The 18,742-nt window shown below is 40.8% G+C and overlaps 1 protein-coding gene across 5 annotated transcripts in view; it reads left to right on the forward strand.

Annotated features, from left to right (window-relative positions):
* The window catches only part of ZNF423 (zinc finger protein 423), a 237,413-nt gene that overhangs the window by 134,588 nt on the left and 84,083 nt on the right, over nt 1–18,742 (forward strand). For all 5 annotated transcript variants that reach the window (XM_075510663.1, XM_075510658.1, XM_075510659.1 and 2 more), the window contains 2 exons: nt 1,538–4,761; nt 11,734–11,818. In XM_075510663.1, coding sequence (XP_075366778.1) covers nt 1,538–4,761; nt 11,734–11,818 — 3,309 coding nt within the window. The remainder of the gene's footprint in view (nt 1–1,537; nt 4,762–11,733; nt 11,819–18,742) is intronic.

An 18,742-nucleotide genomic window follows, 5' to 3' on the forward strand; every position in this document is an offset into this window, starting at 1 on the left:
GAGCCGGCGTGCATTTTGGGAGCAGGAGGAAGCGCGTTCTCAGTGTCTGGCATCACTCTGGAGTGGGAGGTTTAGTTAAACAGGGCAGCGGAGCTCCCTGGGGAGTGCGGGGCAAGAGGAGCGGGTGCCCGACCTGCGCAACCTGCAAAACGGGCAGCCCCGTCATGCCGGAAAAGTTGTTTAGTGTGTTTGGTTTAGTTTGTCCAAGGTAGCTCCACTCTTTCTTTTCCTGGGATGGAAAGGAAGGTCTTTGCCAAAGAAACGGTGCCACGGGAGCTAGCCTCTTACGGTGGTGATATCCTCATTAGCCGAGCCTTTCTTTGAGAGCTTCTCTGCCGTACATGTGCTCTTCTCTGCCTGGTAACTCTGTAGTTGGCAGGCACGAGGAGTGCGCGTGTGGCAGCCTACACGCACAGTTGGGGATTTTTTTATTGGTTTGTTTTAGTAAGAGCTGAAGTAGGAACATTAAATGTTTTATAAGGACAATGTATATGGAGAACCGGTTCCTTTTTTGAATCTCCAAATGTGTACGTGGTCAGCGCCTTCCCTAATTTACATGAATTTTATTTTTGCTTCATTCCGTGGTTCAGTTTTATATCGGACTAGTGGCATTTTTGCTTCACTCAACATCTCCACATTTATTTGAATTAGGATATTTGAACTCGCTCTCTTCTGTTTCTTGTTAACAATTCTGTTTATGAAAGCTGCCAACATTTTATGTATTTTTCCTAAAATGACTGTTTTGCTGCTGGAGTTGGTGCTGTGTTTCTTTATGGTAATATCAAATTATAAAATATTTTCCAAAGCCTCATACTGAGCAAAGGAAATAGTTATTAAAACAGAGGCTGGGCCATTGTTGGTTTATCCTGAAGTTGATTCTTTTGTGATGTCTTGAGATCTCCAATGGTGATTTTCTGGGCTTTTTTGATTTGTTTGTTTTTGTACTAAGCAGGCAACATTACCTTTTATATGAATGAATGTGGTAATGGTGCAGATCTCTTCTCTGATTTTCCTGAACTGTCTCAAATCTGATGCTTTTATTTCACCTAGATGTTCGACTCTGCTTTTGAGCAGCCTTTCGTTCTGTTACAGTTTTGAGACAGAACTGAAGGATTTTGTTTAATGGAGACATTACTTAAAATCATCTTGATGTAGCATTTAAAAAGACCCACAAAATTACAGGTGATCACTTAACACTGTAGCTTTTCGAAATGTTTGTATTGCTTCATTGCACATTGTGTTTTGCTTTCTTTATTCATTGTTTATTGCTTTACAGTACAGTGAGCAGGTGTTAAACCTGCTAAAGAAAAATGCTTTTTATTAATACTATGTGTTGGCATATTTGTGAATTATGTGTACAAATATATTTTTATTTCTCTTTCTCAAACCTCCTTTGAAATTCAAGAGAGATTTTTTTTTTAGTTGATTTTTTTTATGCTGTAGTAGCAGAAGCCCATAGTGTTGTTGAGAGCTTTGTCCTTATTTCACAGATGCACTGGGAATTGTTTTTAATCTCCTTTCTGCTTTCCCATTACAGATGGTGATGACGACCCACAACTCTCCTGGGTGGCTTCATCTCCCTCCAGCAAAGATGTTGCATCACCCACTCAGATGATAGGAGATGGGTGTGATCTCGGCATAGGGGAGGAGGAAGGGGGGACTGGCCTGCCATATCCCTGTCAGTTTTGTGATAAGTCCTTCATTCGCCTGAGCTACCTTAAAAGGCACGAGCAGATCCACAGTGACAAACTACCTTTCAAATGCACCTACTGTAGCCGGCTTTTTAAGCACAAGAGAAGTAGGGATCGCCACATAAAGCTTCACACAGGGGATAAAAAGTACCATTGCCATGAATGCGAGGCTGCGTTCTCTCGCAGCGACCACCTCAAAATTCACCTGAAAACCCACAGCTCCAGCAAACCGTTCAAGTGTACTGTGTGTAAACGTGGGTTTTCATCTACCAGCTCATTGCAGAGTCACATGCAAGCTCATAAAAAGAACAAGGAACATATGGCAAAGGCTGAGAAAGAGGTGAAGAAGGATGATTTTATGTGCGATTACTGTGAAGAGACATTCAGTCAGACTGAAGATTTGGAGAAGCACGTAATGACACGCCACCCACAGCTTTCCGAGAAGGCCGATTTGCAGTGTATTCATTGCCCTGAAGTATTTGCAGACGAAAACTCGCTGCTCTCACACATTCATCAAGCCCATGCCAACAAAAAACACAAGTGCCCTATGTGCCCGGAGCAGTTTTCTTCAGTGGAAGAAGTCTATTGCCACTTGGACAGCCACAGACAACCTGACTCCAGCAATCACAGCATCAGCCCTGACCCAGTCTTGGGGAGCGTGGCGTCCATGAGCAGTGCAACGCCCGACTCCAGTGCATCGGTGGAAAGAGGTTCCACCCCAGATTCGACCTTAAAGCCTTTGAGAGGACAAAAGAAAATCAGGTCTGTGGACAGAGAGGAAGGCCAGAACTGGTCTAAGGTTACTTACAGCTGCCCGTACTGCTCGAAGCGTGACTTCAACAGCCTTGCTGTTCTGGAGATCCACCTGAAGACCATTCATGCAGACAAACCTCAGCAAAGCCACACATGCCAGATCTGCCTTGATTCCATGCCTACACTGTACAACTTGAATGAACATGTGAGAAAGGTGCACAAAAACCATGCCTATCCCATGATGCAGTTTAGCAACATTTCTGCCTTTCACTGTAACTACTGCCCAGAGATGTTTGCAGATATCAATAGCTTACAAGAACACATCCGTATTACTCACTGTGGCCCAAACGCTACCCCTCAAGATGGCAACAACGCTTTCTTCTGTAACCAGTGCTCCATGGGCTTTCTGACTGAAGCAACCTTGACTGAGCATATTCAGCAGACTCACTGCAATGTAGGAAATTCAAAATTGGATTCCCCTGTCATTCAGCCAACACAGTCTTTTATGGAAGTTTATTCATGCCCTTATTGCACAAACTCCCCCATTTTTGGCTCCATCCTGAAGCTTACAAAGCATATTAAAGAAAACCACAAGAACATTCCTCTGGCACACAATAAGAAGTCAAAAGCAGAGCAGAGTCCAGTTTCTTCTGATGTTGAAGTCTCTTCCCCTAAAAGGCAACGGCTTTCTGCTAGCGTAAACTCAGTGTCTAATGGTGAATACCCATGTAATCAGTGTGATCTAAAGTTCTCAAATTTTGAAAGTTTTCAAACCCATTTAAAGTTGCATTTGGAGTTGCTGTTGAGGAAACAGTCTTGCCCTCAGTGTAAAGAAGACTTTGATTCCCAGGAGTCTCTTCTGCAACATCTCACTGTACATTACATGACAACTTCAACTCATTATGTATGTGAGAGCTGCGACAAACAGTTTTCTTCAGTGGATGATTTGCAGAAGCATTTGTTGGACATGCATACTTTTGTGTTGTATCACTGCACCCTTTGCCAAGAAGTTTTTGATTCCAAGGTATCTATCCAAGTGCATCTGGCAGTCAAGCATAGCAATGAAAAGAAGATGTATCGTTGCACAGCCTGTAACTGGGATTTTAGGAAGGAGGTGGATCTCCAGATCCACGTGAAGCATAGTCACTTGGGGAATCCATCAAAGTCTCACAAATGCATCTTCTGTGGTGAGACATTTAGCACAGAGGTAGAACTGCAGTGCCACATCACAACCCACAGCAAAAAATACAACTGCAAATTTTGTAGCAAAGCTTTTCATGCCATCATCTTGCTTGAAAAGCACTTGCGAGAAAAACATTGTGTTTTTGATGCTAGCGCTGAGAATGGTACAGCTAATGGCATGACCCCAACAAATAAGAAGACAGAAGGGGCAGATATCCAGAACATGTTAATGAAGAATCCAGATACTTCCAACAGTCATGAAGCCAGTGAGGATGATGTAGATGCTTCTGAGCCTATGTATGGCTGTGACATTTGTGGGGCTGCCTACACTATGGAGGTCCTCTTGCAGAACCATCGCTTAAGAGATCATAACATCAGGCCTGGGGAGGATGACTGTTCTAGGAAGAAAGCAGAATTCATCAAAGGTAGCCACAAGTGTAATATCTGCTCAAGGACCTTTTTCTCAGAAAATGGCCTGAGAGAGCACATGCAGACCCATCGAGGCCCAGCTAAGCACTACATGTGCCCCATCTGTGGGGAACGCTTCCCATCACTCCTGACCCTGACGGAGCACAAAGTCACTCACAGCAAGAGTTTGGATACAGGGACATGTCGGATCTGCAAAATGCCGCTGCAGAGCGAGGAGGAATTTATTGAGCACTGCCAGATGCATCCAGATCTCAGAAACTCCCTCACTGGGTTTCGCTGTGTTGTCTGCATGCAGACGGTCACCTCTACCCTTGAGCTGAAAATTCATGGGACGTTCCATATGCAGAAATTGGCAGGAAACTCTGCAACCTCGTCACCCAACGGCCAGGCCTTGCAAAAACTCTACAAGTGTGCGTTGTGCTTGAAGGAGTTCCGGAATAAGCAGGACTTGGTAAAGTTGGATGTGAATGGCCTTCCCTATGGTCTGTGTGCTGGATGCATGACCAGGAGCACCAATGGACAGTCTTCGGGCTTGACTCCACAGGAGGTGAACGAGAGACCGTGTGGCAGTCTGAGGTGTCCAGAGTGTAGTGTCAAATTTGAAAGTGCTGAAGACCTAGAGAGCCACATTCAGGTAGACCACCGAGACCTGACACCTGAGACTAGTGGCCAAAGGAAAGGTACACAGACGTCCCCTGTTCCCAGAGTAAGTACAGCTGAACGTTAAAATGTCTGAGGGATAAAATGTAGACCTTCAGTGTGACTGAGAACTGATCTGATGTTTGTTTTTTTTAACTCTCACTTTATAAAATTACTTGTGCTACTAAAACACCCAACAAAACAGGAGGAAAGGTAGAGTAACACACATAAGAAAAATTAGATGTTGCTCAGCCTTGCAGGCTCCTTGATTCCTAGTGGCAGCACATCAGATTTTTTATCATAAAACTGCCCTGGATTTACATATCAAGAGCTGAGACACTTGATCAGTGGAGACTGAGCTTGTCCATGAATTCTGATGCTACTGAACTGGCAGATCTGGAAAAGCTGGAGCATTTCCATGAAAAAAGGAGATGCTGAGTACCCCAAACAAAAAAAAACAAAGTCTGATCTGTCATACTTGAGGAATTAGATTATTTCTTACCAGGGACCTAAACATGAGCAGGAGGATAAAAGAACTTTTGAGGAAAAACATAGTGAATTCCACCCCACCCCCAAAATTCTCACCTAAAACAAATTTCTGTGCTAAAGAGCTAGGGATGCCTGTCAGAGTGAACGTTGTGAAGCTACTTGGATGTCTGTGTGCATACGTGTGTGCCTGTGCGTGTGTGCATGTGTATGATTTTAAAAGTGATTTTAAAAGGATCTGCTTCATGGCCCTCCTGTAAGATAAGTAGTTTTCTTAGCAAATCTGGGAATTGTTGTCTAATGCAGGTTACATATAAGTGTTCTCTCCTTTAATGTTCGCAGATAGCCTGCTTTCCCATTTCTTAGCTTACAAGATACTTGGGAACATGCAGATCCAAGTAAGGTTTCAGAAGCCTACTCAGGAGATTAATATCATTTGCAGTTTATAGTCTTTTAAAATTATTTGTTGATGTTTTGGTTCAAGAATGGGCCAAATCAGTCCTTCCTCTGTCAGGAACAGATGGAATGAGAAGTAGATTTTGGAAATCTTCTCGGGAGACCAACAGCAGACACATCTGAGTATTGATATCATCTGACATTTTTAATTAAACATGATGGGGTGAGATTTTCAAAAGTATCTAAGGAAATTAGGCACCCAACTCCTAATGAATAATTCCAGCCGTAGATGCCTGTTTATGTCAATCTGCTAATTAAAGCACCCACAAACACATCTTACTGCATTAAAAGAACCTGAAGATACCATTCAACTAGAACACCAGAGGCTCAGTAAGTAAGAGAAGACCCTAAGTACGTCCTGAGCATGCAGACTGAGGTGCCTCCAAAAGAGCTGGTGCAGGCTGTATCCCCAGCGGGACTTGTTAGCTCCGGCTCAGTGCCAGGGTGTGCGGGGCAGCAGCGTCCAGCTGAGCTGGGCTGTGCACGGCCAGCTCAGAGCACAGCACTGCCTGCCCTGGCACCTGCTGGCCTCAATGCCCCATTCCAGGCTTCTGAGTGAATCCCACAGAAAGTTTAATTTCTTTTTTTTTTTTCTTTTTTTTCTTTTTTAGTAAAACAACTGGATAGTGTTCCCTCTGGGTGCGGTGAATGTGTGACTAAGCCTTCAGGCACACACACCTAATTCTGCAGAAGAATGAGGAATGGAAATATCTGTCATTCAGTGTGATACCTTTTGAGAGTTCAGCTAGGGCTGTGGCTAGGTCATTCTCCTTCCTCCTCCTCAGGCCTTTATTTCCTTCTAAATTCTTTAAAACACCTCTGTTCTCTTAGGTAGGAGTAATTCTTGCTTCATGGGGCTGTGCCTATAGCCTAAAGTATTACCTTTTCTTTCCTATCGACTATCAGAAGCAGAATACATTGTCATTTTCTGCTCTTATTTCTTGCTTTAACTCTTTCTTTTCAGTGACAGCTTCCATACTTGTTCTCTCAGGGGAGAGTTTTAAGTTCTTCAATAAGGTAAATGCTTTGAATTTCATCCCATGAGGAAAGGTCTTAGTTCCTTTGTAGAAGATAATGAAAAATCAGCATTTGTGATGGTGGCAAATGGTATCTTCAACAGGTGTCTATGGCCTGCACATATGCTAATATCAGAGACCTTTATGGTATGCATCCCAGGAACAGATATATTGTTATTAGGAATAATTCATTATCTTACCCTTCATTATAGATACAAGACCTGAATTCTGATATCAGTTCACGTGGAAACTATTGGTGTTTCGCTCAGGTTTCTCAAGGCAATGAGTACCCTTTGTGTCTGCCTAGCACAGGGGTTTTCAAAGAATTACACTGTCTTTTAAATGGTGATAAATCCCTGTATTTCAAGAATAGCATTTACTTAACTTCATTGGTTTCATAGCAAAGCTAAGCAAGTTGAACACGATCTCTCTAGTCATCTTGTTAGCATGCTGCGCACAGGTAAAATACCATTTTACTAGAGCAATCTTAAGTGCACAATGCATGTAGAGTGATCTGCAGATGTCCAGAGAAAAGCTGCTCCTGTCCAATTCTTGAGCACTTCTACATTTCTTTTTTAAACACCTTATTGATTTTTCTTTCTTAAACAGAAAAGCAGTTGAAGATTAGGACAAGGTACAGTCAGAAAGAAAATACAGGGAGATTTAGATTTTAAGTGGTGGGTATATATTTCAGAGTAAATAAGAATAAGCAGAATGAAATCCAAGTAAATGCAAAAGATGACCATGACATACAAAATCTGTAACTTCTTTCAGTGTCGGAAATCGCTCCACCAGCAGTTATAATTCTTGAATTGAAGAAGTGAGCATGGAAGCCTAAAGAAATTTCAGAAAAAAACTTAAATGAAGATTTAACCCCAAAGTGAAAGAAAGAAAGAAAATAAATATTAGCACTTGAATAAAAAATGAAAATATTTGGGAAGAAAAAAAGATAGAGCAGGAGAAAAAGAACAATTCCTTTTTACTGTATGTATTTAAGTTTGTGTATATATGCACATGAATATAGCACCACAAACGGAGTATGAATATTTGTTATATTTTGTTTGGGTTTTTTACTATTGACTTTTTGGAGGTTTTGTTCTGAAAATCAGTTGGAGACAGCTAGATGAAGATCAAAAAGCTCTCAGAATTGCTTGGCAGTTTTGGGGTTTGGTTTTTTTTTTATCCATAAGAATGAAAGAAGGCACATAACCCTTGAAAATGCTGCTATATTCTGTCTTCCTCACTTACATTTTAGCAAACAACCAGGAAGAAATATCTGTGAATAGATCACCTTTGTTTCTAGGACATCTAACTAGGATCCAATCGTGATTGTCAACAAAGATAGATTTCCAGACGGACAAAGTTTTTGCCTTGTGTACATGGCAACGTCTGCATTGGAGGATTTGTTATTAGGAGATTTTTAAATCAAGTCAATGGTCTTCCCTAAGACCATCATCACTAAGAGGAATAAACAAAATACACCTTAGTAGTAAAAGATTGCTCTAACGTCAATTTGTGTTTGATTCTTACAGTTTTACATGAGCTATTCTGTTTGGATAGGACTAAAAGTTTTTTTTAGATGAGCATCACGAGTGGAGGTACTATTCCAGTATCTGGCACATGTATAGCTCAAGACCTTTTTTTACGCTATTACAATTGCATCAGAGGTAATGCTTTCATGTTTTTCTGAACATATTTCTGTGTGTAGGAGCTTCGGTTTTGAATACATTTTATTAATTCCTTTTAACATGTCTTCTAGAGGAATGTGCATGTCTTGAGAAACCTGACTAGTTGTTTAGTATTGAGGTTCTTCATAGCCCCTTGTAATACTGGAAACAGTCATGTTTCAAGCTGCTCTTTTTCTTACGCAGACTTATCCTCATTTTGTACCATAGTTATCATGAATAATGCTTGTTTAACATTGACAATGGCAAATGCTTAGACTTCAATTAAATTTCCATCTTGAATGGCGTTACTATTTTTAGCCCACCTAGGTTATTTGGACTGAAGAAGCAAAGGAGGTGGCATAGAAAGTTGGAAGAATGAACCCTATTGTGCTCCTTTACTCAGTTCCTTTTCTCCTGCACACTTTCTTGGACTCAATTCCTTCTCTTTGTTCTCCCCCGCACCCCTTCTCTTCCCTTGTAAATCCACTTGAATGGAGGGATATTTTCTTTGTAGAACAGGAAACCATTTCCAGATTTAAAGGAGGACAGTCTGGAAAACCCATGGGAACAATAGTTACTTCAGAAAAGAAACCAGAAGCCTCTGTTGTTATTACTACAATTTTGTGCCAAGATTAGAGTTAAATATCTTGACTTAATGGGGACTGAGCTCTCAGCTGAAGGCTTGTTCATCTTGTCTTTTATGTCACCCAGATGCCGTCACCTAGACTCTGTTAGCTCCTCAGAGTCTGGGCACCTCTGTTGTCACCACTTGTGTAGACAAAACTTTAAAAAGAGATAACCAATCCATTAATAATGTTCATGAAGCCATGATACCCACAAAAATGGTAGCAGAACATCATATTTGGTACCACAAATAACACAACCTTGTATTAAAACTAGCGATCCCCATTTACCGAGAATGGAAGTCTGGTTTTGTGACAATCTTTTAAAGACAATTATTAACAAGCCAAAAAATCAGCTCTTCCATCTCTTGCGTATACATTTGGGTGCTAATCTAGCTATAGTTATTTCATGGCCTGTATGACGCCATTTATTAACCTCACTCTGTATCAAGTGGGGTACCCTATCACAAGAGCCATTGTCTCAGTTAAGCTGCTCTCTTGCATGCATGTGTCTCAGCTGAGGCTAAAGATAATACTCAGAGGAAGTCTGAAATCTGCTGTCTTCTCTGAGGGGTGGTCATGCCAAGCAGAGTGTTTTATAAGTTTGTGAAATGGTGTGGAGGAGTTCGCACTGGGTCTGTGGATAAACAAAGACATCCTGTCTCCAGATCTGTTAGTAAGTAGCTTTCAGAAGCAGCAAAATCAATTACAAAAAAGAATCATTTGTCTGTGTTTAATATAACTTTAAAGGTTTGAAACAGAGTTGAGCTGAAATATTGTCCTTTTTAGCTAGTTACTTAGGGAACCCTCATAACAGAGGTAAGTGTTGAACAAGGCACAGAACTTAATCAGCTTTGAAGTTTTAAAGAAGAGGAAGGTTTCAAGTTTTAAATGTGACCACATGAATCATTCACTGCCCAGTCCCATTTTTCTCTTCCAAGGTTTTTTGTGTTCTGTTTTGTTTGTAAAGTTAGGAGCCCTCAGCATGTGTATGCCAGTGTGTTTGAGCGGACATGTGTATGTATGTGTGCTGTGCTTGTCTGCTGGAGTAGATTCCCAAGAAAGAGTGCTGCAGAAATCCAGCTGCTTTTCCATTAACAGCCTTGATTTCCAAATGGACTCCAGGAGGATACTTTCTTGAGCTGCCTAGGGATAACTAGCCAATCCAAACTATTTGCTTTTGTACGGTTGGCTGTGTCAGGTTTCGGCCAATGGAGTATAGCCTTCTTCCTATTATCATGTTAATCACCCATTGTTATTTTAGCCTAGAAAGCCCTGCCTATGTGCAAACACATACTGCGTACAGAATTCATGGAATACGTATAATGTCCATAGACTGGTGCATTTGTTATTATGGTATTACAGCATGTTCATTAACCTCCAGCAGGCTAACTTGTTGCCATTGATGACATGGGAAGTAGTTAAGAAGCTCTTGGCAGCACCTAATTTGTTCTTTCCTCAGCAGGTGCTCGAGGAAATTGGATCCCATGCATGGAGGGGGTGACAGCAACTCCTCTGTTTAACTCAAAACTTCTGACTTATTACTACTGTCCTAAAAATGGGATTCTATACCTAGGTGCAGGGTGGAGGCTGTAAGAAAAAATAATGTGCAGCTAAAAGTGCACAAAAAATACCCGCAAAATATTTTCCTTCAAAGAAGTTAAGAGGGTGTTGTTTACAGAATTGGGCTTCTCAGTGCTAATGGCTTGGGGTTCTTATCCATTCCTCAGCTAAGGTTGTGGCCAGTGCGTGGAGGTTTCACATATGTTCTGCTGTCATCAGATACAGACCGCATGCTCATGCTCATGCCTGGTGGCAAGTGTTGCAGTAAGAGTTATTCTCTAGGAAGAAGTAGGTACAAAAGGCCAAATTTTTCTAAATTGCACATCAAAAGATATCTATTTAGATAGTATATTCCCATGCAGAAAGTGAGCATGCATATTAGACCAATGCACCGTACTCCTGCTTTGGGAAATAAAGAGTTTTTGCAAGTGTACAAAAGCTTAGCATTTGTGTTTTATTTTTTTCCTAACTTGGATGTCTAACTTGTCAACATGCATTTTAATTTCTACAAATGATTTCTTGGATTTTTTCCTGTCATGTTGCACAAGTACACGCACCACTGTCAATCTGAGTGCAAACCCCATTTTCCCTATTTGAATAAATGGTTCATGTAATTGCCTCTTCACACTATCTCCTGACTTCTGCAGCTAAGCCTCCCTTGTATGACTTTGAGACAGAGAAAATACACAACAGATTGCGCTAGGAAACAATTCTTTGTGGTAATGCAGTTTTTCCAGGATTTCTGATGGGAGACCATTACAAAATGTATTTTTTCCTTTTGTCCTTCACTTCCCCAAGTAACTATAGGTGTTTTGCCTCCTCTATTTTGAGTTTAACTAAAGGTGGAATTTTTTGAGAAAGTTGATCTTTTTCTGCAAACAGAGTTACCTTTCCATGTCTTTTATTTCACTCTGCAGAATTTTTACTGCAATGGGTTAAATGACATGAGCAATCTGATTATGGCTCAAGTACTCAATCAGATTTTCAAGTGCTATCATTTGAAATTTTTTGAGTTGAAATAAAAAATTCTCCTAAAGCAGGCTGTTAATTAGAGATTGCATTTATGGTCGCAGAAAAGCCCAGCCCAACTCGGTGTCTTGTTGGGGATATATGAGCAGAAAAGGCCTCAGTGGAGGGAAGTTGAAGCATGTAACATGCTATATTCATGATCACACTTGCCTTATGCTACAGTGCAGTTTTCTCTAATCTCTTTTTGGTTATTAAACAGAAAAAGACCTATCAATGCATCAAGTGCCAGATGACCTTTGAGAATGAGAGAGAGATACAAATCCATGTCGCTAACCATATGATTGGTAAGACATTCTTTAAACTAGGCCACTCATCGGCTGCTTGTTTTTTGCTACTCTTTGAAATTCACTATTCTAATAACTTGTTAATATTCATGCTGTAATTTATTTTTTTTATCTTTCAAGGAAAATGATTTTGATGTAATGATTCTTCACTTCAAAGCTTTTTAAATATGTGGTTATAAAAGTGTTACTGCTGAGCTTTTTTCCTTATCCTTTTGAGTCCTCATGTAGCATTTTCATTTATATTAAAATCAAACTTTTGACAGTATCTTCCATTTGATAGCATAAATTTCTCTCTATCCATGTAAAAAGTACTTGCCAGTTGTCAACCACTTAGGAGCAATTATGTTTCAATTTTGTATGTCATGACATTGAATAGATTTAACTGCTAGCATTTTCCCAGCTAAGTGTGGTGAATTCCTGAGGAAAATTGTCAAAACAAAACACTTACAGAGTTATTTCAGTGGGGTTTTTTCTTCTTTTTCCAACAATTCTGGACTTCAGAAAGTTCAACTTTTCAGACATACGAGTGTTTTAAAAATCAGTGTTTGCTGCCTTCTACTACAGTCGCAAGAGTTTGTAGTAAAGTGTTATTGTAATCTGATGGGTTGTATTTCTCCTGCAGCTGTATGATTGCTTTTCTGATGAACGCAAAGAAATGTTTTTCCTGTCTGTTACAGATGTTATAAATATATGTGTTGACCCAAGAGGTCAGTTTATTTTGATGCATAGACCACAAAGGAGTTACTTACACATGCCACTGTAGGCATACGTTGGATGAGATCGGTGAAGGACCCAATAGCACACTCTGGATGTCTTATATGTTCACATGCAGCATTTATCTCCCATAAGCATAATGGTTTTCCTTCAACAATTTTACATTTAGGAAACTATTCTCCCGTCAATGCATGTATGTAACTCCTATTATCTTTGAAGTGAATTATGCATAAATACTAGAGAGAGAGAAATACGGACTGACACAGTCTTTGCATCCGCACCCCCAAATGAAAAATATACATGTCAGTCACAATAATTTTCATCCGAGAGCCAGGCAGGAGTTTGAAGTCAATGTCAAGCAGGTTAAGATGAAGATATCTAAAAATGTTTGCTTTTGTAGCAGGTGTTAATGTAATCTCTTGTTTGCAAGCTTGAAGAGTGAGATCCTTGTTAATTGGACCATAGTGATTTCATGTAGCTCCCCCCTAGATTTTTTTTTTAAGAAGCCTGAAAGAAAGAAGTCCTTAGGCAAGCTTAGCACTTGTTTCAACTTAATTTGTAATTATTTGTAATTTCAAATTAATTTGTAATCCAGTAGCTAATAAGTGATTTTTAAATACAAAGGTCATGAAGTGCCGAGTTAAGGTTCTGCTTGGTTCGAGAGGGGAATTCTGTTTCCTTTTGGAAAGATGTAACTTCTTCATTTTCCAGTAACTGATGTGTGAAGTTTGTTTATGCATATCCGCAAATTAGTGCTGTCTGGAAGAATACATGATGACATATATGACATTACAAGGTTCATTATTAGTGCTATTGGAAAACAATACTGGTAGAAGGCATAGGAGGCTGAGAAAAGTGTGGTGCTACTGTTTGTGAAAACTGTACCTATTGTTTCCTTGAAGCTGTACATAAGTTATTATACATATTTGGAAGAACTCTATATAAATACAAAGGTGCATAAGGACTCAGTTCCGTACACCTAAAAGATTGTAAATACCAGGACATGGTAAGAAAATGCATGATTATTCCATTGTGGTGTCACGTCTTTCTGTCACTTTGCTGAGATATGGACTGAGAACGTTCATTAAGTTCAAGTCATCCCCTTTTTTTATGGTGCAGTTTAGGAAAGAGTGAAGTATAGAAACCTTTACTATGGAGCCACGCTTCCTCCCACTCTGGGCATCTCAGTTCACAAGGTGCTTTGGCCCCCTCTCCTTCAGGACACGCAACTGCTTCTGAAAAGGTGTTGCCAGTGAGTCTGCCGTTGGTATTTGTTCTTTACTGGGGAATACTGAAGGGTAAAGGAGAGACTAGATGTCACCATTTCTCCAGCAATGTATGCTGTGCAGATTTTTGGTGTTAATTTGCATAGTGCTGAGTCAGTAATAGTAAGGAGAGTGATGGATTGCCTCTTGGGCTTGCTCCTGTGCCCTTTGTTCAAAGCCAGAGAGCCTTGATCCCTTACTCACACCATAGGAGAGATGGGCACGTGCCTCCTTACCGCTCAGGCTGGTTTATCGCTTATAAAATAATGGGTGCAAGAGTTTCCCTTCTCTGTGTTAGACCAAGTCTAGCCGGATGGACAGCAAGAGAAAGAAGCTAATATACCTGTTTCTGCAGCCCAGGTCTGTGTCACAGCAGTTATTAATGTCATCGTTGTAAATTTAAGATCTACAGTTGAGGACTGGTTTGTGCTGGGGGGACACTGAGATCCCAGAGTGAACATATGGGTGTTTGGGGGGTGGGGGGAGCTTGCCCTCAGACTGTGTCTCCTGAGGAGCTTAGGGTTGGACTCATCTCAATGAACTTGTATCTGTCTAAAATTAAGGTGTCTGGTTTAATATAGTCATTGAGATGCTGTCTGGGGAAAATGAATGATTGATACCAATCTAAGATAAGAGTTTGAGTAGGATAAGCATTTCCAGGGAGAGATTTTTATCTCTCTCTTGAATTTGAAGTGAGCCAAGACAATGAAGTTAGCCTTGACACGTAATTTTTAGGTAAAAAACCCCTTGGCTTTGATAATTCAAGACCTCTCAGCAGCACTTTCTTCTCATACTTTGAGAAACACAAAATCAATAGTTGAGATATCCTAAGCACTTGCTTACAGTTTTATTCTGCCTAAGTGACTGTCAGCAAAGGAATCCCTGCTTTGTAGCAGTGACACCTCTTAAGTATCAGTGTCCCTAATATGATTAAAGAATTCAATTATTTCTTACATTGTAGTCTTAAAAAGTGCATCAAGTTAAGTTGGCTGTGCCTCCCTCTTCAACCTCTCAGCTCCTCAGTCTGGAGTCGGAGGCCCTGCTCATAATTCATGGAGGTAGGGGGTTATTTTTTTCAAAGCAGTATGCAGGGAATTTCCAGTGCTACTCCCACACACTGCTTTGAAAAATTACCCTTCTGCACTCTAGCCCTTCATATCCTGTGCACAAACACAGAGGCACATTGGGTCCTGCGCAGGGTCCCTGGGGAAGCAGCGGGCTGGATACATCCCCAGAGGAGGTAAATGGTAGATGTTTTGTTTCATTTTACACTGGGGCCTGTAGGAGGGCTGTAAGCAGCAGAACAGACCTCCTCAGCTGTGGTTAGCCAGGAAGGGATCTGTTTAGAAATGTTTTCAGCCAGGGGGGGTGGTTCAAGGTGGAATTTTTAGAGAGCAGAGGTCTTTGAAACATTGCACTGATTTGGGCTACTTTGAAACATTTCCATGCCCACAGAAAGGGGATCCCCCTTTGAAACATTTACAGGCACTGGGGAGTCCACCTAGGACTATATCAAAAACTTTCAGTAGTTCTTGCTGCCTCTGTACTTGCTTACCTCCTGTTGCGCTAACCTGGCAATGTTTAAAGCGTCTCCCCCTTATCTCCCCACCTACCACTGCCTCTGATGTGCAGTCTCTATTAGATGCAAGGGAAGATGGGCGTACACAGCTGTGGGCTCTACGGGGGGCACTGAGCAGCCATGGCTGCAGCCAGAAGCACGGAAATCTGTCAGTGCAGCTTCTCCCCGGTGGCTGGGGAGCCATGGAACATCAGTCTCCATCACGGGGCCACCACCGAGTCCCCATGGCACACGAGCGGTGGCTGCCCCAGGGAAGGGGCCCCAGCACTCCCCCATCCTGCACTGCCAAGGGAGCCCCCGCTCGGAGCTGTGCACAGGGAACATCAGGATTTGGCTCAGGTTTTTCCTATTGGGGTTTTACAGCTGTGCTCTTCCCACAGCGAGGCTGGGTTCCCTAATTTAATACTTTTCAGGGTGCACAAAATTCCACAGACTTGCTCTCCAAGCGGGTCAGGTTGCCCTGTATCAAGGGAAAGTGCATTCGGATCCATGCTGAGGCTCTCAGCTGTTTGGGTAAGAGTAGTGGACATAGCAGTACTTCTCTCTGTCTTGGTTAGATGGGTGATGTTTGCTATTTAATGTTCAAAAAAGATGAACAACTGTCCCCACCCTTCTTTATTCTTTTCTCTAAGAAATTCTCACGGCAAAAGTGTACGGGAAACTCAACTGGGGCACGCTTAGTGCTGGAACAGGGACAATAATGATTCCTGGTCATGCTCTAACACTGAGATTGCTGCAGGACCTTCCTGCCTCCAGCTCTAGAGGACTGTAAGTCTTTGTGGGGCTCGTGAGAGGCTGCCCGACTCCTCGGGGCTCAGCAGAGCCCTTCCCCAGTGCCGCTACTGTCCTTACATGTGCAATTGCCAGTGCTCTCAGTCAAAATTCACGTATGAATGCTGGTGAGCAGCAAGGGAGGGAGGGGGGCGCAGGCTGGACGTGTTGCAGTATATGCAATGTGAAGCATGAGGCCCTCTTTGTGCTAGGAGAGCTGCTGGGGACAAAAGGGAGTGCTGGAGGGAAAACTTCCAGAAGTCACATTGAAATTGTTCGGTGGTCTGGTTCTTGGACTGCTGTCTGGATAAATATGTCCCTGTTTGATGGCGACAACCAAGTTAAACACCGTGTTTGGAGGAACGGGGAGAATTTTCTGAGTTCTGCCCTAAGCTGTGGCATATCATACATTGTATGTAGTGTAGGACTCCCAAGTATCTGAATTACCTTTCCTGCCCTTGGAGATCATGTTTCAAGTTCTGGAAACACTCTGCCAAAATTAAACACAAAGAGGAGGGATAACATCCATCCACAGTTACGTTTCTTTCAGACACATACAAGTATTCTAAACAAAAAATGACCAAATATAGGTTTGTTATTTTGTTAACATTTAAAAATAACATAATATTTAAAAATAACAAAATAAGTTTGTTGCTCGTAAGAGGTCAAACTGCCATAACTACACAAATAATTTTCTAAAAAGCAGCAATTTAGAAAGCTGATTTTATGTTCAAAAGAATTACCAGTTGATACCAAGCTCAGTCACTGAGATGAAACCAGCACAGTGGTGAAGGGGTTGAGATAGTATTCAAAATCAAACATAAACCAATATGTTCCCAGTTATGTTTTTCTCTTCTGTTTAAAAATTGAAGCAAAGTTTTATCTTTTCATTTAGGAACTCACAGTTTTCATAAATTCAGATCTTAACAAAATTGCTAATTTATATATTATATAAATAAAAATTTGGACTAATTTTGAATGGTCTTGGACTCCTGCCTGTCATAGTAGTTTCTAAGTGCATGTGTATGTGAAAACAATGTAGGTAAGGATCATCTTTGCAGAACTGACTTATACATGTGAAAATACTAGCCCTGGGCATCTCTGATGAGGATGTGAAGCATTTCTGATACTCAGGCCTGATCTTGTGAAGCGCTTTGTTCCTTGTTCTCATCGATTTGGGAGTTGAGGATGGCTAATGTTTCTCAGAATCTGTCTTACAGTAAAACATCTTTATTTTATATGAAATATATGTAGTCAATATTGGAAGAAGGGCAGCTTTAATTCTTGTAAAATTCCCATTTTCCTGTATATTTTGTTTAACACAGTACTTGAATTCTAATTGATTTGAAGTTTAAGGGTGCTATTTGGTAAATACATTCCCTTCCATTAAGATACCATCATGACATTGTGTCCTGAGACAAAACTGTTTAATTCTTGAGGGAAACGCTTCAGACCTAAGCGCTAGTGTTAGTTAAAGTATATACGTGGTAGCAATGATGATGACATTGTAAAGCACTATCTTGGTAATAGCTTTCGGGCATTAAGGCAAATAAAAATTTGTCAGGTTGTTTTTGAAGCATTAGATGCAAATTATCAACAGGAATATATTTCTGGACTCAACAGCTGAATGTGTGAATTAATTATGGACACATTAGGAACCAAAAATATTTTTTTAACTTTGATGTTTGTAAAGCATATTCCAAGTAATTGGTCTTTTAATGCAGAAATGAAGGTACAACCTTCATATATTTACCCAGTGCTTGCTCCAATTCTATGTGGACTTGCCTTAATTAACAATATGTACTAGACTTTCATTTTGCAGTGGCTAGCTATTGTGAAAGACTAATTTTAGGGAAAAAAAAGCTAAGTGTACTTATCTTAACAGATGAACACCATACATGATATTTCCACATGCACAGGAGAGCCTTCATCCCACTGCGTGCGAGTGCCGTGGGCTGGCCAGAGTCCTGCCGGCACCACTGCAGGAGGCTTTGCCAGAGTGGAGCTTGCTGCTGGCTCGGGCTTTTGGGCAGAGGGATTTGCTTACGCCAGTAGGTCCTCGTGCTATTTTGTCCAACTCTAAGCCCTGGGTTTCTATCTTTTGTGTTAATTATTTCTAGCATCAAGCACTTGTGCAAGTAGTTAAATAACATTGTAATAAGTATAGTATATAAAAGGATAGAAATGTTTCATTTTAAAAGCCACACTTTCTAACAGTGTAGTCACACTGAAAGCCAAATTGCCATTGCTAACAGACAGAAGAAGCTCCCTTTACTTTAGTATAAACAATATTGGCCCCTAATATATTCTATTACTTAATTGCTTTCTTACTTTAAAACTGTTTTCATAACATTACATTTTTACTGTGCCTTCCTTTTTAAGGCTGGAAAATTCATTACCCAAAATCTTAATAATTTTATCCAGTCATACTGTGCAGATATGGCCTCCTGCAATTGTTATCTATGCATATTTGTTCATACAAATTACTCCGTTTCATGAGAATGTGTTTTGTTTTGCTTGTTTATCTACCAGGAAAGAAATAACATTTCCCTTAATGTATTCATTCACATATTCCTTTTGCATTTTTCATTTCAT

This window comes from Mycteria americana, chromosome 8, assembly GCF_035582795.1.
Source record: "Mycteria americana isolate JAX WOST 10 ecotype Jacksonville Zoo and Gardens chromosome 8, USCA_MyAme_1.0, whole genome shotgun sequence".
In the NCBI taxonomy this organism is placed as follows: domain Eukaryota; kingdom Metazoa; phylum Chordata; class Aves; order Ciconiiformes; family Ciconiidae; genus Mycteria; species Mycteria americana.